Below are 24,907 nucleotides of genomic sequence, written 5' to 3' on the forward strand. Positions count from 1 at the left end.
CTGTGACTACAAAGATTTGCCAGGGGTTTGTAATTAGTTTTCACAGAACTAAGGGTTGGTAAAACCCCCAGATTTCAGAGGGTTTGGTGCCATGTCAATCACAGCCCATAGTCCATGCTCACCCGGAGGCCGAGCACAGCCGCACCCCACTGGTCCCGGGCGCCACATCACACGGATGCCTGATGATTGATTTCAGATTTCACAAATATAAACCATTCAGAGGTGCAGCCCACGGGGGCAGCAGGAGATATATTCAAGGTGGCTTGACTTTTAATCAATACTGTGACAATATTATCTTGTTTAATTCGTGGGATGGTGATTTTAAACATCAAATCAAGCAATTTATTATGTCGAAAAAGATGAAGGAGCACGGGAATAAAATTCTCCTGACATCACTTCTGAGCATATTTCACTGCTGTGACAGGCCATCATGATTGGAGACGACATCATGGGTGACGTTGGCGGTGCCCAGCGGTGTGGAATGAGAGCGCTGCAGGTGCGGACTGGGAAGTTCAGGTCAGTGCTGCCCTTCTCCTAGACTCCCTGGTGCCATGTTCTGCTCAGGGCTTACTTTCTAAAGCAGAGGCCTGACTGTAACTGACCTCTGAGGACGGGTCTGGCCGTCTCTCTGTGCTTGCTGTGTGGGGTAAGGCAGAGTGACTCTTGACACAGGGTCTGGGTTTGGAAACCATGTGAGAGGTGAGCAGGGGCGGCCCTGCCCGTCCAGGGGCGGCCCACCGGGGAGTCAGGCTGAGCGTGCGCCGCTCTCAGCTGTGTGCTTGGAGACGTCACAGCTGCAGACGTCATGGTCGATGGCCCCCAGCCCCTCGGGCCCCTACATCTGTGAGATGTAGAGAACCTAGAATCAGTGGCAGCTGTCAGGGAGGCTCTGGGATGGAACCGCCCTCACAAGAAGGAGTTCTGTTTGTTGGGTCCAAAGTCCAACGGTTCCCAGCAGGTCTCCAGGCACCAGGTGGGCATGGTGCCTGTGGGCACATGGAGCTGCCCTGTGGTGACGGGGCTCTGGCTGGCTTGGTCGTTGAGAGAGTCTGTTCTCCGTGGCTTTGACTGTGAAAGATTACCTTTTGCTGGAGAGACTTGGTGGAAATGGTACCCAGGTCACTCACCTCTGTCCTGGGTGATCTGCTGGGTCGGAAAGGATTCCAGGCCCGACTTTCCCCCTGAGGTCTCTCCTGGGTGAGGGGCCTGTGGTTTGGGGCCAGAGGCAAACATGGGGTGAGAGAGGGAGCCTCGGTGTACCTGAGGTCTGGGGTCGGGAATTCCAGAACCTCCCAGCCACTGCCTGGAGCCTCCCTGGGGAAAGTCCCCTCTGAAACCTCAACATGCCTGAAACATGAACCTTCTTTCTGCTCCAGGATCTCAGGGCCAGGGGGTTGGTCTCAGGGAGCTAGAGATCCTACTTGCCGGCGGCAGAGACTGGGCCTGGGCCTTCCTTCTCTGAGTCTGCTGCCGCTCTGCAGAATGCCTGGGCTGCGGAACCCGCACAGGGGAGAAGTGATTCTCACAGCCCTGGAGGCTGGAAGTCCAGCCTGGCTCCCAGATGGCCCCTCCTGTGGCCACCCTTCCAGAGGAGGAACGTTGTCCTCACACGGTGCAATAGAGGAGAGAGAGAACCCAGGCTATAACAGCATTAACCTTCACGACCAAACACCCCACGGCCCGCCTCCTGACACTGGCGCAGGAGATTGCGTTTCTAGGCTGGATTTGGGGACACACTCAGGCCACAGCAGCCCTGGTGGTGCCCCTCTCCCTGAGAATTGCAGAGCCGGCCTTGCCGTGCTCCCAGGCACAGGCCTCCTTGCTCGGTGCCCTCAGAGGGTGGTGGCACCCGGGGCTCTGCTGCGCGGTGCTGCCCTGTGGCAGCTGTAGGAGCCCCCAACAGTGCTCCTGTGACAGCTGCTGATTGACAGCAGTGGCGTGGCCTAGCGGAAGGCGGAGCTTGGGGCTTGTGCGGTTTTGTGCTCAGGGTGTCTTCTGGTTGTTGGAGAAAACGTGTTGTCTTTCTTGATGTGTCCTCAGATGGGTGGCCAGGTGCCAGGTGCCCCTTGACTTGAGAGTGTACTTACTGGGCAGGCCTCTGTGAGGGGCCACTCTGACACTGCACCACGAAGGGTGGACCCTTTGCAGAGTCTAGTTATGTACGTGGCATTTAAAGGAAGCATAAGTGGGGCTGGGGACATGGCTCAGTGGTCAGGTGCTCGCCCTGCATGTGTGAGGCCCTCATTCCATCCCAGCACCACACATACACACACACACACACACACACACACGCGCGAGTGGCGGTGCCGGATGGAGCTTGCTCCTACATTTTGCCAAACCCTTCCTGACCACCTTCTCTGTGCAGACGAACGTGCTACTAATATTTTGGTATTTTGTTTTTACAAAAGAAGGTGGGGGCATTATTTTGCAACCTGCTGTTTCTTGTACACTGATCTGCTGCGTCTTCCATGACCATTCTTCTTTATTTAAACACCGTGGCCCTTGCTCCTGGGAGTGCTCAGCAGGGAGTGCTCAGCAGGCCCTGGGGTGACCACCGTGCTGGTGCTCGGCCGAGTGATTCCCATCTGCTCCCGCTGTGGGTGGAGAGGGTGAGGCTTGGCCCCGTTTGGGGGTGTTTGGAAGGATGTCAGTCTTTCTTTGTTAGCCTACTGGGCGGACGTACAGCAGCCTTAATTCAGGCAGGTGGGGCTGGAGTCACCCCCAGGGAGGCCACAGGAGCAGGACCCAGGGACGGAGATCCCTCAGCCCTGGGTGACCCTCTGGAGCCCTGCTGCACCATGCTGTGACCATGGCTGCAGGTGGTGACTGAGCGCTTGAAATGCTGATGGTCCAGACTGGGATGTCGTGGAGGGGGACTGCGGCAGGGCCTCAGGGACGGGGTGGGGCAGCACCGGGACCAGACCTGTTGGGTTTCTGGGTTGACCCGGGTTGAAAAGCTGCTCTTCGAGTCGACCTCACCTGGCCGCTGTACTTTTTTGTTACACGGCTATTAGAAAGTGTTAGCTCGCCCCTGACTCCGCATTGGTGGCCTCGTGGTAGGGGGTTTGTCCGTGTCCTTGCACCACCCTCTTCTCCCTCCAGGGGGGCACTCTTAGCGCCAGGACAGACCCGCGGGACCTGGTGCTGCCCAGGCTGTACAGCCAGGTGGGCAATGTGCTCCATGGCCTGAGCGGGCCACAAGCTGGGGGCCAGGTTGTGGCTGGGAGTCACAGGCTCCTTGGCACCTTGCTTGGTGCCCCTGCAATGTGGCTGCAATGTGTCACCCAGGGAAACCCCCTGGGCAGGAGATGAGTCCGGGCTCTGTGCATAAGAGTTCACGTGTGTTGAAGGGACCGGCCACCCCTCTGCTGTTGACCACTCTGGAGCCCAGCTGCTTGATGTCATAACCAGCTGGTGCCAGTGGAGTCTGACAGGGACCCTGGGACCTGGGCCAGAGCACTTCCCTCTTTGGAAATGCCACCATCCCGCCTCCTTGGCAGCATCCAGCTTGTCCTTCCAGGCCCACACCCCTCTGGCCACATCTTAGTGGGCAGTGCATGGTCTGCACGGTCCCTGTCTCCACCAGCTGTGACCCCTCCGTGGCAGGGGCTGTGTCCTGCCCGTGACTGAGGTGTGTCCTTGCCCCTGTGCCAGGTCTCTCTCACACATGGCCCTGAAGGCCTCCCCAAAGCCAAGGGCCCACAGAGAGGCATTGAAAGGCCTCTCTGGCCCTGTCCTCTGTTGGTGGCCAACTGGGGAAAGCGGGATCGGAGGGAGGGATGGCCTTATCATGCACAGTGGCAGAGCCCGCGGTGAGTGACTACACACTCCTGCCTGGTGTGGGGCCAGGACAGGACGGGGAGACTGAGCTCTCTGGGTGCTGAGCAGGGCAGGGCTGGAGTCCCTGGCACCACAAGGGGAGGTGCTGACCTGCTGGGCCCTGCATGATGTCCCTCCAGCCCCTCTGCTTGTGCACACAGTAGTTCCCGAGGCAGCTTGTCGGCGGTCTGGGCCTGGGCCTGCTCGGTGGCTGAGAGCAGGTTCCTTGTCATCTTCTACCTGTGCACACCCTCTGTCCTTCCTGCCTTTGTCCCGGCATGGCCCAAGGAACAGGGAAGCCCCTGAGCCAGGGGCGGTCACGGGGTGGCCCGGATTTCACAGAGCCCGCCTACAGTGCCTGGCAGGAGGACCGGGGAGCTTGGCCGGGGCAGACGGAAGAGGCTCCCCATGGGCGGCCTGCACCCCTCTCCCACCCAGCAGCACTGCCCTGAGCCTGGGCAGAGAGCAGAGCCTTCTCTTCAGACCTGCTCTGTTTGGAAGTCCCGCCCAGGCACCAAGGTGTGGCCCTCCCAGGTCGACAGCTACAGGCCTGAGTGTCTCCCCGCCTGCCCCGTTCCTCACAAGTCTGGCACCCAGGGCACCCCGGCCCGGGCCCCAGATCACAGTGTTTACACCATGGGGCCCCCACGCCTGCTGGCGCCAATCCTTCTACAGACCCCTGGGTGCTGGCTGCCCTCTGCCAGGGACTTTGAGATGACACCACTGAGACCTGCCCAAGGCCACCCGGTGAGGAGTGATGGGCTGGGCAGGTTTTGACCGCTGCTTTCCCGGGTGAAGCACCCTGCTCTTGTCACATCTGCAGCAGAGCCACAGAGACCATTTGCCCCAGCCTGGCTGCAGGGCCAGGGAGGGCCCTGGGGGTAAAGGGCCAGGCCTCGCCTGCTGCTCACCAGCCCTGGGCATTGTTTCTGGCCTTCCAGGAGAGAGGCCGGCCTCCTCTGCCTCTCTTTCCTGGGTCCTGGGCCCTCCATTCTAGCAATTTCAAGGAAGGGACACCCTGCCCATTGAGAGGCGCCCTCTCTGTCCCCAGAGGGGAGGGACAGTGTCAACACGTCACGGACCCTCCCTACCTCATTATATCCCTACCTTACCCCTTCTCCTGGAGTACCTGGGGTACCTGGCTTCTGGCCACTCCAGTCCCCTGCCCACACCGCACCCCACAACCAGCATCCTGTTTCCTGAGCACAAATCAGTGTCTTCACTGCCTTTTCCAGCCATCAGCTGCTGGGCAAAAGACCGGCACAGGGCTCACGCCAGCGCTTTCCTAACCCACCGCTCAAGGTCAGACGATGTTCCACGGGCCCAGAATGTTCTTTGCCCTCTGGACTGCAGAGGGGAAGTTTCCCTGCCAGTATTCCCGGAATCTTACAAGGGCCCTTCTTGCTGGGGCTCAGGAACTGGGTTCCGCTGCACAGGAACCCAGCTGGGCCCTGGGTACCCCGGAGGGCTTTCCACGCAGCAGGGTCCCAGCCGACCTGGGACCCCAGCCCCCTCCAGGCCTGGCTGATGGGAACAATAGGCCATGTGACGACAGACCTGGAGTGGGGCAAGAAGGAGAGCGTCCAGAGCTGGCCAGCGGCCCGTGCAGACAGCTTCTGCCAAGCACAGCCCCTCGCCTGGGTCACTGCCTGCAGCCGCTGCTTCAAAGTGCTTCCTGTCAGAGGAGGCTCGGGTGTCTCTTTGGAATGAAACACATTTTTCTTTGGTGCCAAGTGGAGTTTGAAGGGAGTGAGTGAACCTGGTGCAGTTCTTCAGCTGTCACCTGTGTCTCCGTGAACAGCTGCCTAGTGGAGTCCAGGTGTGGGTGGCAGCCCCAGTCAGCCAGCCCAGGGGTTGGGCCCTCTGTCCCTGCAGATGAGCAGCGCCACATGGGCTGAGCAGGCTGCCTGCTTCCTGCCCTCCTGTGTGGATCCTCCCTGAGCCTGGGCTGCTGGAAGGTCATCTTGGGGCCTGTGGCCAGGCAGAGGTGGAAACAGGACTGGCTGCCCCCTGTGCAGGTGGAGAGAGGGGCGGCTGGGCTGGGCTCACCTTGCCTGTTCCTCAGATTCCAGTCTGGGCCACCAGTGTGGGCAGGGCAGTGGGAAGGAACCCGCAGAAACTCTGCTTGGTGGTGTGAATCCGCGGCTCCTTAGTGGTGCCTTGAAGCAAGGGTCCTGCTGGGGGACGGAGGCTGTGGCTGCAGGGATGTGGGTGAGCACTTCTGGGCTCAGAGAAGTCCTTGAGCTGGCCCCAGGTCACACAGCAAGAGGACACAAAGGACTGCAGCCCACATGCTTCCTGCCCTCTTCTCCACCGGCTGCTGCGGTCAGCGGCGTCTCGCCTGCCGCCCAGGGCAGTGGTATCCACGTGCTCCGAGGGTGCAGCCCTCTCCACAGGCAGCTTTACCCCATGCTGTCCCTCGAGAGGAGGCCTGAGCCCTCCGTCTCCAGAGCTGGTGTCACTCAACAGGAGTGGCAGTACTGGGCTCACGGCTGTGCTCCGCTCGGCCCTCCCTACTTTGTCCCCCACCCGCCACACACAGTGGGGCCTGTGCTGTCCTCCAACGAGCAGGGCCTGACCCAGGGCAGACCTGAAGTGAGTCCCTTGACCCTGAACACCCTCTGAGGCCCGGCAAGGTGAGGTGACAGGGGCAGCCCCAGGAGGCACATCCTTGCTGCTTTCACTTGGAGCCAGCTGCAGCCTGCCAGAGGAGCAAGGCGGGCACTGTGGCCCAGGGCCTGTCTGTCCAGAAGGTTCTCTGCCTTCAGCAAACCTTGGCCACTTGGCCTCTGCAGGAAGCCCCCGAGGGCCGCCAGAGCTGGGCTGCTGGCCAGAGCCTTCCTCGCGTTCCTGTCTTCTGGCACCCAGGGAAGGTGCACTGAGATCTATTGATCGTCCCAGAAAGATGAGGGCGGGAAGGAGAAGAGGGGCGGGGCCGTCCCCGTCCCTGCGGTCACCGCCCAGGGCAGGTTTCACTTGTGTGCAGGTCCCTCTGAGTGGTGGGCAGGTGTGATTCCTGGCCTGCTCCCTCCGCCCCAGGGTCATCTTCAGGTTGGGATCAGCCAGGGACAAGGCCCCACCCAGCATCCTCGCACCCCGGGCTGGGCTGCCTCATGCCCCCAGGCACCCAGGGGAGTCTCAGGTGGCACCCAGCTGCTCTGCCCCTTGCTGGCTAGGTGAACTTGGACGTGATGTGCACTTCCTTTGTCCATGTGTCCACTCCAGGGCCTCCAGGCCCCTCCAGGTGTCCTCAGGTTGCTGCTTCTCCATCAGGACCTGGGAGGGACTCCCTGGGGGCCTCTAGCCTGGCGCTGGGGCTCTCCTGGGCGGGGACGCAGTCCTCCTCACCTCCTGGCCCTGGCCTGGCTGTGGTCTGTGGCACAGAGCCGACCTCTGGCCCACAGCAGGGTCCTGAGCTGGGGTCCAGGGCTCAGCCCTCTGTGTGGCCTCTCTCTCAGCCCGTGGATTCTCAATCAGGGCCATGTGGCCGGGATTCTTGGCAGTGGATGGAGAAGGGACCCAGGTGTCACCGTGGTTGAGGTCCTCCTGGGGACTGCCACACATCGGGGGGGGGGCAGGCACCTTGCTTCTGCTCGATCTTCTGAGTGCCGAGGCCCCTTCCTGCACCCAGCCCACCACTGACCGAGGGCCTGGGCCTGGGACTCAGGCTTGGCCAATCTGGAGCACAGCGGCTCCTGGCCACAGCATAGTACGTGTGTCCGGGCCATGAGTTGGCCCAGGGTTCTTCAGAGGAGGTGACCCATGACACCTAAGCCAGGAACTAGCAGCAGCCACCTGTCACTCCAGGGGACAGTGCCTGAGGGTAGAGCCCACCGTCATGAAGGCAGAACCCCAAGGTGCAGAGACTCCCTGATATATCGTTTGAGCCCCTGGACTTGGCTCTCCCTGAAGCTCGTCAGTTAGCCAGGGGCTTCCTTCCGATGTGTGCCCAGCGGGGAGCCTGCAGGGTTCCGCTTTGGTGACACCGGTGACTGACGGGGTGTTCAAGGCCCAGTTCCTGTGCTGCTTTTTTCAAGGGACAGATAAAAAAAACCCGTTCTGTGTCTGGAAAGTCCTGGAAGGGACCTCGTTAACCCCTGGGGAAACTGCCCGTGGGGATGTGTCAGAGCTGTCCCCAAACAGAATGGACTGCCTGAAAAGGGCGAGTCTCCATCCCTAGATACGAGTCCAGGGCTGGTAGGCCTTCTCGGGGAAGCCCGAGAGGGGACTCCCTGCCCCTCGCAGCTAGACAAAGGCTCAGACTCCTCCTCAGGCCCTGGCATCTGACAGGCACCTGCTGGGTACCATGCTGGTCTCCCTCTAACCTCCAGGAGGCTGTCCTGTTTCCCACTGATCGATGGAGCCCCAAGTCTCAAAGGTGACATTGAGTCACTGTGATATCGATATTGCCACCTTCTGTTTGTGGATGTAGAAACAGGTGCAGACAGGCCGGGACACTGGGTTGGGTTACTCTGGCTGGCCTGTCTTCTGACCTCCAGTTCCACCCACTAGGTGGCCTCCTCTGGATCCTGGAGCCCAGCCATCAGGAGCCCAGAGGTAGACACAGGGGAGTAGCTACCTAGGCAGAACCCCGCTGGAGGGCTCTGGGGGTTATGGGGACTGCAGCCATGTCCCCCTCCCTGGTGTCCTGCTGCAGACAGGAGTGTTCTCACCTGCATTCAGCGCTGCCTTGGGTGGGAATTGGGGGCTTCTCAAGAGGCAAAACCAGCTAAAGTTCAGTTAATTAAGAAACCAACCCACCAGGGGCTGGGGTTGTGGCTCAGTGGTAAAGTGTTTGCCTGGCATGTGCGAGGCCCCGGGTTCAAACCTCAGCACCACATAAAAATAAATGAAACCATCCAGGCGTGCCAGAGCCCTGGCCCCAGCCCGACCCCCGATGCTCGGCTGCGCCTTCTCCCACCAGGTATTGAGCGCTAACGATGGGCCTCCTGGTCGAGGGAGTCCTGCCCACAGCCTGGCCTGAGGTGGGCCTGCGGCAGGAGCTCCCGCTCCGGCCCCTGCTGGTTCTGCACCTCCCCAGGAAGCAGAGAGCACAGAGGAGCCTGCACTCCAGCAGGACGGGCGGGCTCTGCTCTGACTGTGGGTCACTGTGTCGGGGAGGGGCGGGCTGCCACCTGCACTCTGTGCCCCCAGCTCCCCCGCTGCAGGGCTGGGTTGAGATGTGGCCTCCTTTCATCCCACGCTCCTGCTCGGGTCCCACGTGGCCTGTGAGGGGCAGCCACTGGAGGGGAAGGAACGGGAATGGGTGCCCGGGGGCCTCTGGGCAGTGGACTGCAGCCCCAGCCTGCCCTTCAGGGGCAGAGGATCAGGGTGAGAAGGCCGTCCATGGAGATGTGGGCCAGGGTGGTCCCCACTGGAGAGAGGTGGCCTCAGGAGGCAGACCCCAGCTCACCCTGGGGAAGGGCCCAGGTGTGCCGTGAGGCCAGTCCACGCCCACCTGCCTGCCTACCCAAGAGGACACCGCTGTGAGGGACCTGGCACACCTGGAGGCCAGCAGCCTCTGAGGCTCAGCAGGCTCTCTTCCTTCCTCCTCCAGATTCCCCTCGTCCCTTTCCTCCCGTCCCTCCTCCCCCTACAGCAGGGGCTCTGCCCTCTCTCCAACCTCGGGGTCCACGTCCATTTTCCTCTTTCCCATGCCGTGTCTGCTGGTGACGCTAGAGGGCGCCTGGCCGCCAGGCTGGGGAGGCCTGGCCTCCTGGGCCCACAGGGAGGGCACAGGGACACTGGGCCCTCACACCCACACACTTCCACACCCGGCCCCTCGTACGCACACACGCATTCCCGCCACACCCTTTCCTCCCACGGTGCCGTGTGTGTCTGCCACACCTGGGCAGGCAAGCTGTCTCCTGGGACCCAGGGGTTCCAGGGCCTAGAGCAGGTGGAGTAGCCCGGGTGGCACCTCCCAGGGGACAAGCCTGAGAACTGCGCTCTGCACCTGTGGGCTCTGCCACCCTCCAAGCATGGAGAGGTGGGCCTCCGCCCTTGCCCCCCACGGTCCCCTCCTGACCCTTTCCTGCCTTCTCCTCTGAGCCTCTGCTCATGCTGAGCCCTCCGCCTGTCCCACTGCCTGGGTCCTCCTGTCTTCAGGGACTTCCCTGGTGCCGGAGCCCCCGAGTCCTCCAACCGAGGAGGACCAGTGCAGGGCTGCTGGCTCAGGGGCTGCCTCTGCCCTGGCCTTGTCCCAGCTCTCAGACTGGCAGCTTCAGAATCACCAGGCAGTCACTTGGGGTGGCATTCCTCGTGATGCGCCCCTGGTCACATCTGCGGGCCAGAGCTACAGGGAAGTGCCCATGCACTGGGACACCTTGCCAGTCCCCACATGGTGTTAGGTGTGTGGCTGGGCACGGCGGTGACCTCTGTGGAGTCTTTCCCCTTGTGGCTGGTGAGCATTGTGGGGGACGTCTTCCTCCGCGCCCCCCGCCCCGGGTCTTGGCGTTCGGGGGTGTCTCTTGGTGGAGCTGGTTGCTTCAGTGCTGGTGGCCAGCCGACTCCGACTCCGCCGTTGCTCCCTGCGGCTGCTGTCACACTCTCCTCCAAGGAACAGCGTGTCCTTCTCCCGTTCGTTTACCCCTGTGGGCTCGCGGACTCGCTTGCCACTCAACAGGTCATGGTCTGTTACTATCATTTTTTGTTTTTTGTTTTTTTTTGATGCTCAGCGGTCCCCAGTGGCCCTGGCAGCCCCCTGAGCTGACCCTGTGTCCTTTCAGCACCCCCTCCCCCATTCTTTGAGCCCTTCCTCGCTCTGACACAAAAAGATGCCTCAGGCTGTCTTGGCCGCTGTGCCTCAGCCCAGAGTGGCCCTTTCTCCAAGTACTTCTGGTTCTTTCAAGGAAAAGTGCTCTTTGCATCTCAGCCCTGGGGGAGGGGCGCTCTTCTGTTGTCCTGTGCATAGCTGCTCTGGGGCCTCCAGGGGCCTCCTGGTGACAGACCAGGGTGTGAATGCACAAATAGCACGCATAACACACGCCTGCACCCATCCCTGCCCCCATCTGCAGAGCCTCTGCCTGCAGCCTGCCCCCTGCACACTCGCACCTTCCTCCTCCCACGGGGAGAACCTGGCTCCCACTGTCCTCTTGCTGGACTTCCTCGCTCGCTCCCCTGTGGGGCTGATCACTGACTTGTGCGTAGACCCCTGCCGCATGTCAGCGAGTCCCCTCTCAGCTTCCCAGTCGGTGGGCAGAGAAAGTCTCCTCTGTCTTCCTGGGGAGGAGCTGACTGGCCAGGGTCACCTGCTGGTCATGCTGGGCATTCCCAGCACGTGTGTTCCATTTGTCCCCACGTCCCCAGTGAAAGCTTGCCATGTGGTGCCACAGTGTCCAGGGGAAGGGGCGCTTTTTGGCACATCCGCTGTGGGTGCTCTTCTGGGCGGGTGCTGCTGTGGCAGGGCGCCTCTGGACACAGAGCCCCAGGCCCAAATCATGGATGCCCTGCGGCTCTGCTGATGGAGTGTGGGGTCGGGCTGGGGACGTAGGGAGCCTTAGGTGGGAGCCTGGAATCCTTTGCTGCCCAGGAGCCCCCCAGAGGCCCTGGAGGAGTGAGTGGCCACAGGAGAGCCTGCCACCCGAGCCGCCCACGCTCCAGAAGCAGCTGCCCAGAGCCTTTCCTCCAGCTGCGTCCACCCGGATCTCCTCCCTCCAGCCACAGCAGGGCCTGTTTCTCCCTTAGATTTTTAGTTTTTAGATTTTGGTCTTTTGCTCTGAATCTCACTTGTACAGAGAGCCCAAGGATGGAAGAGGGCAGCGCTGGCTCATCAGCAGCGTCAGGGGTGGGCAGGAGGCTGGGTGCTGTCATCCCAGGACTCTGTGGGGCTCCCTGGGGTACAGGTGAGCCCTGGCGGAGAGGTAGGGGACAGCTCTCCCGTCAGGAGCCCACCGTGAGTGTCGGTCCCCTCCCTTCCAGTGCCTGGCCAGTTCTGACTCTGGAGATGGTGCCCTCTGAGCTGCCTTGCTGGGTGGGAGCCGCCCCTGCTGCTCAAGGAGCTCTGGTTGTGCGGTCCTCAGGTCCTGGAGCCCCAGCCGCCGCTCTGCTCTGCTCTGCTTCCTCAGGGGGCTTGGGGACCACAGTGAGACTGCTGGCCTCTGCCCCTGTTCCACTGAGCAGCTCTTCCCGTCTCTTCCAGGGTTCCTTAAAAGACTCCCCTGAGCCAGGGCAGAGGTCTGGGGAGCTGCAGAGGCCTGGGGAGCGCTCATCTGCCTGCTCCAGATGGGAAGGTTGAGACAGGCAGGCCTCTGGGTGGCGTCTGGCACCAGCCCCTGGCCCCAGCCCTTCCCACCCCCGCCCCATCTGCAGCCCCACCTCACAGCTGAATGGGCTCAGGCCTGTCCTCTGGCTCTGTCCCGAGTGTCCGCCCAGAGAACTCATGGCTCCCAGAGATGCAGCTTCCAGGGGCCAGCAGGATCCAGGCAGAGCACAGAAGACGGCCCCGGTTTCATTCTGGTTTCATTCCCTGTCCGCAGGGAAGAAGGGGTTAACCTATTTGGAATCCTGGAATCCGCCAGTAAAGAGGAAGCTGCAGTGTTTCTATGTGAAATTGTTTAAAATAAACTCTGCTCCTCCGAGGCCAGATGGGAGCACACGAGAGCCCCCGCTGGGCCCATGTCCACCGCCTCCGCCTGGAGGAGCCCCCAGCCTGGCAGGCGTGGGCAGGACATGGGCGGGCCAAGGCTTCAGGGTCCAAGGAGACAGAAGTGTCCCTTCTGGGCATCCCAGAGGGCTCTGGCTACAGATGAGAGGGAGCGAGTGGGGCCTCTGCCCTGATGCGGGTCCTGGGCCCACAGCAGACCCCATGCCCTAGGAGCTTCCTGGGCCCTTCGCAGCCCAGCAAGAGAGGCTGTCTGAAGCTGTCCCCAGGCCTCGTCTCACCAGCGCCCTGTGCACACTCCACAGAGGAGGAAACAGGCCAGAGAACCAGGTGGCCAGCATGAGGGCTGTCCCCATGAGCCAGACTCCCTGTTCCTGCTCCTGTGTGCCACTGGGCCAGGCTAATATCACCCAAGACTTAGAGCCCTACGGCTACCCCATAAAACCTGCTGGTGGCTGGGCACGGCTCTGCCGGAGCACTTGCCCGGCATGCGTGAGGCCCTGGGTTCTGTCCCCAGCACCACAAATGACAAACAAAAGAACATCTCCCATTATAAATGGGTGAACTTGTGCACCATGAGTGGGCTCAGGGCAGGAGCATCAGGACACTGTGACATGGGCAGTGCTGCAGCATGGGGACATGGTCATGGTGGGCCAGAAGACCTTCCCAGGAGGTGCTGGTCTTTAAACCCTCTGCAAGAAAGTCTCCCTGTGTCTGCTTCCAAGGCACCTCCATCCTGGCCGCTGGCCCAGAGTCTGCACCCAGGGCCACCCACACAGGGCACAGGAGTTGGCTGAGCACCCTCCTGCTGGCGTCACTTCTCCTGGTTTGTAGGCCTCCCTGGACCCCTCCAGTCCCCATGTGGCTTCTGCCTCACCCCCTGTGGCAGCATGGTCTCCTGTGGGCCTTCTCACCCACTCTTGATGTTCCCTGCCTGATGGACGTCACAGGTCTCTGGTCCACACACTTCCTGCAGCTTCAGAGGTGTGGGGCTGCTGAGAGGAAGTGGTGGACAGGCTCCCTCCCCAGGTGGCAGGAGAGACCCCACCCCCTGTGGCCTGCTGTGGTCAGCTGTGGGCGCCCTGGACAGAGTGTGCTGCTGGGTCTTTATCAGGAAGAGGCCACGAGGTTGGAGACATGGCAGAGGTTCTGTCTGGGAGAAGCCCTAGGGGTGGTCTAGAGCCTTTTGCAGAGAAGTGAGGCCCAGAGTGGTTCTGGCCCAGCTGTTAGGAAGCTGGGCTTGCTAGCCAGCTCAGCTCCTGCTGCGCCTCACCGCAGGGGTGTGGCCGAGGACGGATGCACACCCTGTGGGGTCCCTCAGCCCCCAGGACGCCCCAGGCACTGCCTGCATTCCTCAAATATTGGAGGATTGACTTATTTTTAGCCTGGCCTCATGGGATCAAAGAATAAGGTTGCTGTGAGTCAGGCAGATGGACGTCATGTGCAAAAGCACATCAAGGTCTCTTTCTGGGGGAGTCAGCGATTTGAGAAAGTATGGCTTGCCCCTGAGGCACACAGAGGGCCAGAACCACCCTTCCGCCCTGAGGTCTCCAAAGTGTGGATCACAAGGCTCAGGGGAGGCAAAAGAGCCACTGGCCTGAGTTCATGTCCTACCTAAGTCACTGCCGGCCTCAGATTCCTTACCTCTGAAGTGGGCACGGCACAGTAAGCATTCCTACCACCTTGGTCCAGGGAGACTAGAAGGGCATGTCCAGGGCATAGGCTGTAGACAGCTTCCATTAGCTTTTCTAGCATGTAGGAAATGCTCAGCTCATACTAACTTTGTAAAAATTTTTGGTACCAGGGATTCAACCCAGAGGCAATTGACCACTGAGCCACGTCCCCAGCTTTATATATATATAAAATATATATATATATATATATATATATAAAATTTTTTTTGAGACACCTAAGTTGCTGAGTGAGGCTGGCTTTGAACTCTCGATCCTTCTGCTACAGCCTCCCGAGCCACTGGGATTACAGGAGTGTGCCACCGTGCCCAGTATGATAATTTGGGAACTTGGGTGCAGGGTGACTGTGGGGAAAGGAGGGCTGTACTCCGGCCCCCTGCTCTCATGGTCTGGGCAGCCTCCTGTGTTTCTGTGACTGTGTGCAGCCCGGCCTGTGTCTACAGAGAGGCTCTGCCATGGGTGGGTGGAAGTGCCTTGTGCAGTCAGCCTCTCCCAACCCAGCAGGGGCCCACAGCGTAGGCACATGGCCCTGCCTTGTCCCTCCAGGGCCCACCAGGTGGCAGTGGAGCCTCATGGTCCAGGCACAGGGGAGCCCTGCAAGCCCAGGGCCTTTCCACTACAAACCAGGGCCTGTTCCCTTGGCCTCCCCAGCCTTGCTCTCCTGGGATCCCAGAGCAGCTGCTGCACACAGTGTAGGCCCCGAGAGTGTCCCTGTGCACCAGGCACCGTCAGCGCCATGGCCGTCCACGTGACTCAGCCTGGCCTCCCGCAGCCACTGTCTTGCTAGACTTTCCCTCCATGGTTACAGGGGACTTTTCTCCAGGACTCAGCTGCTCAGGCTGGCCCCTCCCGCCCCCGGCTCTGGCTGCCTGTGGTGCTGCTGAGCTTCCCTAGGGATGGGCCAGGGTCCCGAGGGTCTTCTCCAGCAGGCCTCACCTCGGACCCCAGGGTGTGGCGCGGAGAACAGTGGGCGGAGCTCCAGGAGTGAGAGCTGGAGGACCCTGGGCCCTTGGTCACACCCACCATTGCTTTATGGGCTTCTGAGCGTGTTTTAGTTTCTGTTCAAAGTAAAGGGAAAAGAGACTCCGAAATACTTAGAACCAAGTGAAGTCGCTGTGCCCCGATCCCGGGGCTCTCACCCCCCGCATCCCCCCTTTCCTGCCGCCACTGCTCCCTCTGCCCCTGCCCGCCTGACCTCCCCGGGCTTCGCTGGTGTCCAGCGGCCTCTCCTGGACTCTGGATGCCCACCACCCTGCACTGGGATTTGCCCTGTGGCAGATTTGTCCTTCCCATGGGGACACAGCAGGTGCCTGTGGCTGTCGCTGCTGTGACGTCCCAGGAAGGAGGAGACCGAGGAGCCTGTGAGAGCTGAGACCTCAGAGCCTTGGAACAAGGCGTCTTGCCCGCGCTCAGCACCTTCCTTGAGGTGAAACCAAGGCTGCCAGGGCCCCTGTGGCTGGGCGGTGGTGGAGGCTGGGCGGTGGTGGAGGCTGGGCTCTGACCTGGGTTCCTCATCCACTGTGCAGAGTGTCGGTGGGGCCTGCCTGAGCCCAGGGTAGCAGCCCGTGCAGAGCAATTTTCTACCTTAAGATTCCGTTCCTTCCTAGATTTCACATATTTGATAGTGCCTGCATTTTTAAAAATTTAATGTAATTTTTTTCTAATTTTATAAGAAATGTATGTCATTTTTGGAAAATACAGAGATGCACAAAGAAAATGATCCACAGTCCCATACCCCAGAGGGAACTACACAGTTAGCATTTTGTTCTGCCTGTTTAAAAAAAAAAAAAAAAAAAACCAACGAAAAAGGCATTATCAAATTGCAATTATTGGGCTGGGGTTGTGGCTCAGTGGTAGAGCACCTGCCTAGCACGTGTGAGGTCCAGGGTTCAATTCTTTTTTTTTTTTTTTTTTTTAGAGAGAAAGAGGAGAGAGAGAGAGAATTTTTAATATTTATTTTTTAGTTCTTGGCGGACACAACATCTTTGTTGGTATGTGGTGCTGAGGATCGAACCCGGGCCGCACGCATGCCAGGCGAGCGCGCTACCGCTGAGCCACATCTCCAGCCCCAAGGGTTCAATTCTTAGAACCACAAAAAAATAACAAAATAAAAAAACGAATAAAATAAAAAATTGTTTTTAAAAGAAATTGCAATTATTATTCGATTTTTTTCTCTTGCAGTACTAGGGATTAAATCCAGGGACATTTTACCACTGAGCTACATTCCCCACCCCCATTCCTACCCCTTTTTATTTTTTGTTTTGAGACAGGGTCTCACCCAGGCTGGCCCCAAACTTGAGACCCTCCTGCCTCAGCCTCCCGAGTAGCTGGGATTAGAAGCTTGCAGCAGGGCATTCAGCAAGTAGCACTTTGGAGTTAAAATCATATGGAAAGAGTCGCTTGCATCTGGCCACATTCCTGTCCCAGGCATGTGACAGTGGTTTCCCAGCCAGACAGTAACAGCAGTGGGGAGACCCCTTAGGGTGCCCCAGGACCAATCCCCCCAGGAAGCTGAGGGCCCAGCAGGGCAGGAGGGGTGGGGGCACCCTCCGGAGGGTTCCCTGAGAACAGAAGGTCAGAGCCAGGTGTGTGCTGTGCCCTGTGTCACCACCAGATGAGCTGCCTGCCCCGGTTCAGAGTGAGGTAGAGTCTCCCCGCCTGCGTCTCTTAGAGATGGAGTAGGAAACCCTTCTCTCTGGAAGCGGGCGGGAGGCTGCCCCTGCCAGCCCTGATTATTAGATCCTCCAAGCCCCTCATGGGGTGGCCTGCATCCAGCACCCCCTTGGGCAGAGAGCAGGAGGTGGCTGCCCTTGGTTGCAGCATTGGCCAGGCTGATGAGCGGAGAGTGATTGCCACACACCGTTGGCTGCTCTGGACCATTTACTGTGGTCAGGATTCTTCTAACTTTTGAACCTTATTAACACGTAATATATGTACAGGAAAGTGTTCAGCACCTCAGTGAGCCTTTATCAGGTGAACCCACCTATGTAAGCAGAGTATGCCAGCCCCAGCGCCTTGGGCATCTAACGGTCCCTGAGATGCCCACGGCCTGACACCAACAGCAGAGGCTAGCTCGCCTGTTCTGTGCTTCTATGATCGGAAGCTTATTGGGCATGCTCTTCTCTCTCATGGTCAAGTTCTTAGAGGGACTTCTGATGGACCATCACTAAGGCCACCTGGTTATATCAGCGGTGATCATCAGTCTGAGGGACTTTAAGTCCCAGCTCTGCAAAAACTCTCAGTCTAGGGAGGAGAGTTGGAATATAAATAGGCAAGTGCTCATTTTGGGCTGGGAGCAGGGAAGCAGAGGACCCCACAGGACCCATAGCCACTCAGAGGGTGGGTCTCCCTCAGCAGGGTTCCAAGGGATAAAGTGGAGTTCAGAGGAACCAGGAGAAGGGCACAGAAGGGAGAAGGAGGAGCAGGGCTTTTGCTTTCCCGTCAGGGCCCTGTACACATGCCCTGTCCTGTCCCTTTGAGACCAGGGCCCCAGGAAGCCCTGTATCAGGTTGGGGGACAGAGGGTGTCCATTGCCCATCCTAGCCCATAGGGACAGCCCATTAGTAAGCACCACATGCCCTGCTTCAGGGCTGCGTGTTCACTGTCATCTGGACTCTAGGCCAGAGGGACACTCAAGCTACGGATTCCTGGAGGCATTTGGAAGCCTCCAGCTTCCCCCAGTGGGTGAGGGCCTTTCCTCCCCCTGACCACTCAGGCTCCAGGCAGATGCCTGGGGACAGAGGGCAGATGCAGCAAGGCAGGGCAGGAGACGGGGTGCTGTGCCTCTCCATGAGCCTCAGGCTTGTCCCCCAGGAGAGGCAGGAGTTGGTGGAGCAGCTGGGGAGCTCATCCAGCCCAGACCACTTCCTCGTTAGATGTGCCGGGTGAATGACCCAGTGCCCGTCACCTTTGGTGAGCCCTTGATACCAAAGGCAGCATCCCAAAGTTGGGGCTCGGTGCCTTTCTGTGCTGGCACAGAGGGAGGGGCTGAGGGCAGAGCTGGAGCGCAGGGGCAGCCTCGGCCCCAGGGTCGTGCTGGGCTCCAGGAACCATGTGCAGGACCCTGTGGGCCTAGAGTCCGGTCAGTGGCACAAGCCAGGGCGTCTCTGTTGTGCTTTTGCTCTGGATGGAAACTGGCCGTGGCAGAGGCCAAGCATCCAAGAAGTGTCCCTGAGTCAGTCTGAGTTTGTGTGGGAAGCCGCCGGGCCTGGCCTGGCCTGGCCTGGCCCTGCTTGAGAACAGAGCCTCTGCTCTTGCCTCAGCCTGTGTGTGCTGCTGCAGAACAGCCCGCGTGCACGGGACCGACTGTGTGTCCTCACCTGCAAGCTGGCCAAGGAAGGGCAGAAGCCGCTGATGAGGCCTTGACCCCACCCACCAGGAGGCACCCCCAAGGCCTGGTCACCTCTTGAAGGCCCTTCAGCGTGTCAGCCACACCTGGCTTTCAGAGGGACAAGTTCAAACCACAATCCCACCTTCAGGCAGGCCCTTCCCAGGACCCCTATTTGGAGCCCTGCGGTCACCCCTCCTCGGTCACAGAGCCTGCCCTGTGGTCCACGCTACCCAGCCCTCCCTGCACCCCTGGCTCCTCCTGCCTCGCCCCAGTCCCTCTTCCCTGAGAGCCAGACGCACTTAAAATGCAAGTTCAGTCCGCTCCCCTGGCAGGGTTTGCTGCCTGCAAGGTGGAGCTGGCCCTGGGTGGGCAGTTCAGGTCTGACCCCTGGCCTCATCCTCAGCACCACCTTCCCCAGAAGTCCCCCACCTGTCACTCTTGTCTTGCTGCTTGTCCACGTGCATTCCGAGGTTTGTTCCTATTGGTTTGTGTTCTGTGCTTCCATGAAGCACGTTCACCGTGCCGTGTTCCTAGGCCCTTAATCTTCTCTGAACCTGCGCTCCCTCCCGCTCTGACCCCTCTCCCATCCCAGAACACTCTGTTAACCTCTGTGCCTCCCTCTTTGTACACATGCACAGTTGTCTTATCTATGTTTTGAAAATGGAATCATCCCTTTCTCTTGCCACCTTTTCCTCTCATCTGGGGACACCACCTGGACACCACAGGGCCAGAGGCACAGTCACCACCTCATGCTTTTTAACAGAAGCAGCTGTAGTGACCACATGTTTGGTGCCAATATCCCATTGATCCCTCCGTGTCCTTGTTCATAGACACATGGACATCTGAGATGTTTCCTTTTTCCTTTTTTTTTTTTTCTCTCTCTCTCTTTTCTGCCTTCCAATTGCAAATGAAAAAATAGGCCTTCTTAAACTTAGCATGTTTCAAAATTTTCTACTTTCTCACTTAGGTGTTTGGATTTGGAATTCTATTAATGATCTTTTTAATTCTGTTAGTGTACATCTTGGTGGAGGAGAGTTCTAGAACCTCCTGCAGCTCCTCCTCCCTGTCTGCAGGTGGTGGCTGAGCACGTGTCTTGGGTGCTTTCCAGTCCGGGTCCCCCTGGTTCTGCGCTGAGGAGGGGAGAGCCTCTGCTGGGTTCCTGAGACCACCCTACCTGGCTGACGGGAGCCACCTGGGGGAGGCTCTGGCTGGAGGAGGGCCTGGTTGGCTTTAGAATGACTTCAGGTAGGGTGGCAGTGACTGGAGGTCCCGCACCGGCTCACCGGCCCCTCCCTCCGCCGCAGCCTGTTAATTCTGCGCTCACCACCTGCCGGGCAGAGCATCTCCCGTCTGGGCAGAGCAGGTGCTACTAACCCACTTTGCAGGGTGGGGTGGCCCAGAGGGCAGAGGACCCTGGGGCTCCTGGTCCTGGGTGCCCATCCCGTCCCCTCTTCTGACAGACAGGGATGGAAAGGCTCCAGGGCCAGGCCCGGAATGGGGGGAGAGGGTGGGGGGGGTGTGTGTGTGTGGCAGTTCCTTTGGGCCTTGGGCCTCCTCACAGAGTCCCTGGAACACAGCTGTCCAGAAGCTGGCAGCCCCTTCTCGGGGACCTCTGGACACCCCGTATGTGGCTGGGCAGTGAGGCCAGGCTAGGGGACTGTGCTTCTCACATCCCTCCAATCCCGCCTGCCCCGTTGTGGGCTTTCCTCCCCAGAGGCCAGTCCCGCCCACAGGGACTCAGAAGCCACAGCACTTCCACCCACCCTGGCACAGGTGTCCCCCTCATCCCAGGGACCTGCTCAGGACTGCTTCCTGTCACCTGACCCTTACTTCCCTGCCATGCCACCTCCTCCCTGAGGGCCCTGTGGTTACAGGGAGAAAGGGTCAGAAGGCGTGGTACCCAACCAGCATGAGAGAGCGGCCTGGGGAGGGGACACTGGGGGCTGCGAGGCGAAGGTGGTAGCAGGAGAGGCGAGCTGTAGGGGATGCTGGTGGCACAGCATGACCACCCAGGGGCAGTGGAGAGGCTCATGGGGTGGAAAAGAGTCCAGGCTCAAAGAGTGGCCTGCTGGGCTTGGATGGCCAGAGACCAGGACAAACCCTTTGCTAATTCATATGCTGTACGTCTGGGGTCTAATTGGAGCATAATAGTAATCCATGTGCCGTTAAGGTTAATTATTCCTAGAAACCTAATGTAATCAATCCATAGACCGGTGGGTTTGGCGCTGATTAAGGAACATAACTGGCATTTACGCCAGCCTTGGTGCCACTGCAACATCCTCTCTCTGCCTGGCCCAAGCTGATGAGGGCCTGCCCAGAGTGCTTCCGTTCTGCTCCTTGGGCCTTCTGGGTCCTTCAGTGGGGAAGGGTCAGTGCCTGCTGTTCCTCTCCTGCTCCTGGGGCCCGGAGGAGGCCAGATCCCTGAGGCTCCCCTGACCCCAGACTCGGCTTATTTTCTGGCCCAGTAGGTTCTGCCTGAGAAAGTGGCGCATCAGAGAAAAGAGAATGAGACCCCGTGTGCGGAACTAGGGCAAGACCCCTGCAGGCCTGGCTTGGGGGATATGACCTCCCCCGGCCCCGTGGTTCAGGGGCTGAGCTCTGGGCTCTCCTCCCACCCGCTGCACCTGCAGCCCCAGGACAGCTCCTGTTCCTCGTGTCCCGCAGCTCCTAGGGCACAGAGGCCCCGGCTCCAGCTGGGGGGCCACAGAAGCCCCTGGGGGCCACAGCCTGCCTTGGTAAGGAGTCCTGCAGGCTGGGCTGTCTTGACCTGTCCTTGGTCTGCTGCAGGGTGGCGGGATCTCCTGCTGTCCTGGCAGGACTGTCCTCTGGGAACCAGGAGCTCCGTTGGAAGGGTCCCTCCGCGCCTTCCTTTCCTGGGTACCACAATTCTAGGCTTCTTGGTGCTTCTCAGGAATGCCTCAGACACCAGGCTGCACTTCCCTCTGCACCGTGGACAATCTCGTTTCTTTGTATCTTCACCAACAACCACAACAAAATGACACGGGGGTGGTGACATCACTTAAGAACACACCCTCATGGATGGGGAACCGGAATCTCCCTTGATTGTTAATGAGACTAAAGGTTCTTCCCACCTTCTTCCGTGGCTGATGTTCTTTTCTTCTGTAAATTGCATATTCATATCCTTCCTCAATCTTTGTTCTTTAACGAAGGCTTTTCTCTTAATGAGCCATCTGCATCTCATCAAAGGTGGAACTCGGCCTGTGGCTCGCCTCTCCCTGGAGCAGCCGCCTCTTGTTCTCTAACCCATCAGATGCCACAGCTGAAGGCGTGAGGCCCGCGGTGGGTGCATGTCAGGATTGTAGAGGAGGAAGTTACTTTTTAATCCCGCCACTCGGAATGGGGAGGCCGCTTGGGGTGGATAGGACCAGGGTTAGTCCCCACTCGGCCAGTTCTGGGCTGCCCAGTGAGGTTCTGCTGTGCGTTTCATTCTGATTGGGTGCCTGGGCCGTGGAGCTTGGCCAGTGTGATCGCTGGCCTCCTGTCTCAGACCCGGAGCTCGGGACCCTGGAACAGATCAGAAGGACGTCTTAGTTGTTGCTGAGTAAGGCCCACAGGAAGCTGTGTGAGAGGCCCCGATGCTGGGTGCTGCCCAGCTCCCGATGCCAGGGAAGGTTAGGAGAATGAACGGAAGCTGAGGAGAAGTGCAGGAGTACTGATTTTCAACCTGGGGGCCTCATCACACGCTGATTAAACCAGGAGTGGCCAGGCAGCAGGCAGGGCGAGGAGTCTGTGGCCGGGGGAGGGAGGCCAGTGTCCCTGCGGCTGAGAGGGGCAGGACGGGTGTGCTTGCCCGTCTGCTGCCGCATTCTCCTCGTGGTGGCTAATGTTCACTGAGCATAAGGTGGATTCGGTTGTATCCCCACTTTACAGATGAGGAAACTGAGGCACAGGGAGGAAAATGATTGGCCTGAGAAGCAGAGCTGGGGAGCCACAGGACCTGGACTGGCGCTGTTCTCACCGTGGTCCTGGGTCCTCGAGTTCTGAGCCTATGAGTGGCCTTCTCACCTGCCTCAGGTTCTCAGTGTGTGTGCAGTGGGGGTCAGAAGCCACTCGGTCTTCTGGGCCTCGTGTCTGGGACACCGTTGGGGAGCAGGAGGAAGAACGTGCCGGAGTGGCCCTGAGGCTGGGCCAGGTGCTCTGCAGACTCCAATGGTGAGTATGACGGGGCTGTGGCCTCCGTCCAGCGAGCCTTTGGTTCTGTTTTAAGGCGAGCCACAGTGAGGATCTTGGACCAGCTCTGCAGGCCTGTCCTGGATCTGCAGTGCCATTCTCAAAGGCCAAAGTCTCAGCTCCCGTGACTGGCATTTGAGAACCTTCTAGAACTGCCCACCCCACTCTGGTCTCATTGCCCATCTCCTCCCTCCCATCCCGACTTCCGGGCAGCAGGCCGCATGCTGGACGAGCTGTCTCAGGCCTGACGTGCTCTCTTCCTCTCCTCGTGTGTCCACTCCTGACCCTCCCTGCAGGGCAGCCTCCTCCAGGAAGCCTTCCCCAGGTGTTCCCTGCTCTGCCTTTCTGTGACGCCTCCTTTGTGCCTTGGTCACGGACTCATGACAGGTCCCTCTCAGGAGTAGGCAGGACACTTAGATGCCCAAACCACAGCTTCCTCATCTTCCCATCCCCAATGTCCAGCCCAGAGCTGCCCTGAATGTAAGGTTTTGAGCTAATAAATGGAGGAAGGTACCAGGGAAGCCTGGCCGCGACAGGGCCTGGTGCTCGGGGGGCTCAGTACCACCCATGAGTGGGGGCACCTGCAGCCTGGGCCTGCCCAGCACAGGGCCGGCAGGGTGGACCTTTGGAGCCCGCACCTCTCTGGTTTGCATTTGGAGTCAACGGCAGCGATTTCGTATCTGAACCGTGTGTCCTTGGGAACTGAGGAGATGAGGTGTCTTAGGGCTGACGTGCTCCCTTCCTCTCCTCGTGTGTCCACTCCTGATGGATAAATGGCCCTTGCCTTGGAGAACATCCGTCCTCTTGGACGATCGCTTCCTGGAGGAGAGTCGAAGTGTGGCACAGGGTGACTTTGGCATTACTGTGCTGGTCGGCTCAGAGGTCGTCCATGCCCCACAGAGAGGCCAGGTAAGCTGGCTCAGGAGAGGGGACAGAGTGCTCTGGGGGAGGGCAGTTACACAGCTGTAGAATGTGGGTGTCCCAGGGTGTTGGGTCCCCCTGGTGGTCTTGGGCTGAGTGGTGGAGTATACTGGCTGAGGGGACCAGCAGGGGTGGACTGGCCTTGGGCCTCTGTGTCAGTGCATCCTAACACCATGGAGGGTTACGTGGAGTCTGTCCCCTGGTGCCTGCCTCTTCCCTGTCCCCTTGACCCTGGATGCTTCAGGGTCACAGGAAAGAGGTACTCTGATGACTCTCAGGGACTGAGAGAGAAGCAGCTGTGGGGCTTTGGTGTTCTTATGCTGCTGCTGGACCACTGGACCCAGAAGTGGGCCTGGACGTTCCTAGGAGAGGCCTTTCCTGGGGCAGAGAGTCATGAGGTTCTTTTGGAATCAGAGCCCCTGAGGGAGCAGCTGGAAGGGCTTACCATCCTCCCTGCGTGGGCTCCCCAGTGGCCACTGGGCCTCTGTGCCCATGAGCTGTCGATATTCACAGCGGGCCACACAGGCAGCTCCTGCTCCCTGCTGTGCGTGTGCCGGCCTGCACCTCTTTCATCAGAGGAGGAGAAGCGGGGAGGAGGTGGAGGTCACTGGCCCACACCCTCAGCCCCCAAGTCATCCCGGAGCTGGTCATGGTCATGGAGAGTGCCAGCCTCTCTCATGAGTCGCACGCCTGTTGTGTCCAGTTCAGAGGTGGAACCTTCTGGACAGTTCGCAGGAGAAGGTGGTGCGGAAGCCCTGGGGATGGGGCCGTGGGCTCTGGCCCCGGGCCTGCCCAGAGTGTCCCACAGGAGGCGTGACACCTCCCTTAACCTTGGGGGAGCTTGTGTTCCCATCAGCGTGTTCCCAGGCAAAACAGCCCTCCGAGAGGTGCCCACAGCTAAGCCAGCTCCGTGGTGGGCGAGGCTGGAGGAGATTCATTTTTCTCTCGGCCTTTTCTTGATGGGGCCGTGGGGCTGACCGCTGGAAGTGGAGGAGTTATAAATCAAGACGTGGCCGGCTTCCTGGGCCTGGGCAGGGTCTGAACTCTGGAGCCTTCCCTGGGCGTCCTTTGGAGGCGTCGTGTCTCTGCTGCCCTCTGCAGCTCTGGTGGCACTGACCGTGTGCTGGAGGAGTCGGGGTCTCCCCGGGCACCTGCCCATGAGGCGACCGGCTGGCTCTCAGCTGTCACGTTCCTGCCCTTGCTCAGCCGAGGGTCCCAGGCTGCCAGCCAGGCCTGCCAGTGTCCCCAGGGCCCACACCCTTCCAGCCAAGTCACACCCCAGCAGTGTCAACAGGGAGGCCACCCACCAACACCACGGAGGGATCTGCTGCTGCAGAGTACAGTAATGAGTCG

At 59.8% G+C, this 24,907-nt stretch overlaps 1 protein-coding gene across 1 annotated transcript in view; it reads left to right on the plus strand.

Moving 5' to 3' along the window:
• Lhpp (phospholysine phosphohistidine inorganic pyrophosphate phosphatase) overlaps positions 1–24,907 on the plus strand; it is a 109,280-nt gene that overhangs the window by 35,200 nt on the left and 49,173 nt on the right. Inside the window, exon 6 of the mRNA XM_026384181.2 lies at positions 425–516. Within this exon, the coding sequence (XP_026239966.2) occupies positions 425–516 (92 nt within the window). The remainder of the gene's footprint in view (positions 1–424; positions 517–24,907) is intronic.

Source organism: Urocitellus parryii, chromosome 5 (genome assembly GCF_045843805.1).
Source record: "Urocitellus parryii isolate mUroPar1 chromosome 5, mUroPar1.hap1, whole genome shotgun sequence".
In the NCBI taxonomy this organism is placed as follows: domain Eukaryota; kingdom Metazoa; phylum Chordata; class Mammalia; order Rodentia; family Sciuridae; genus Urocitellus; species Urocitellus parryii.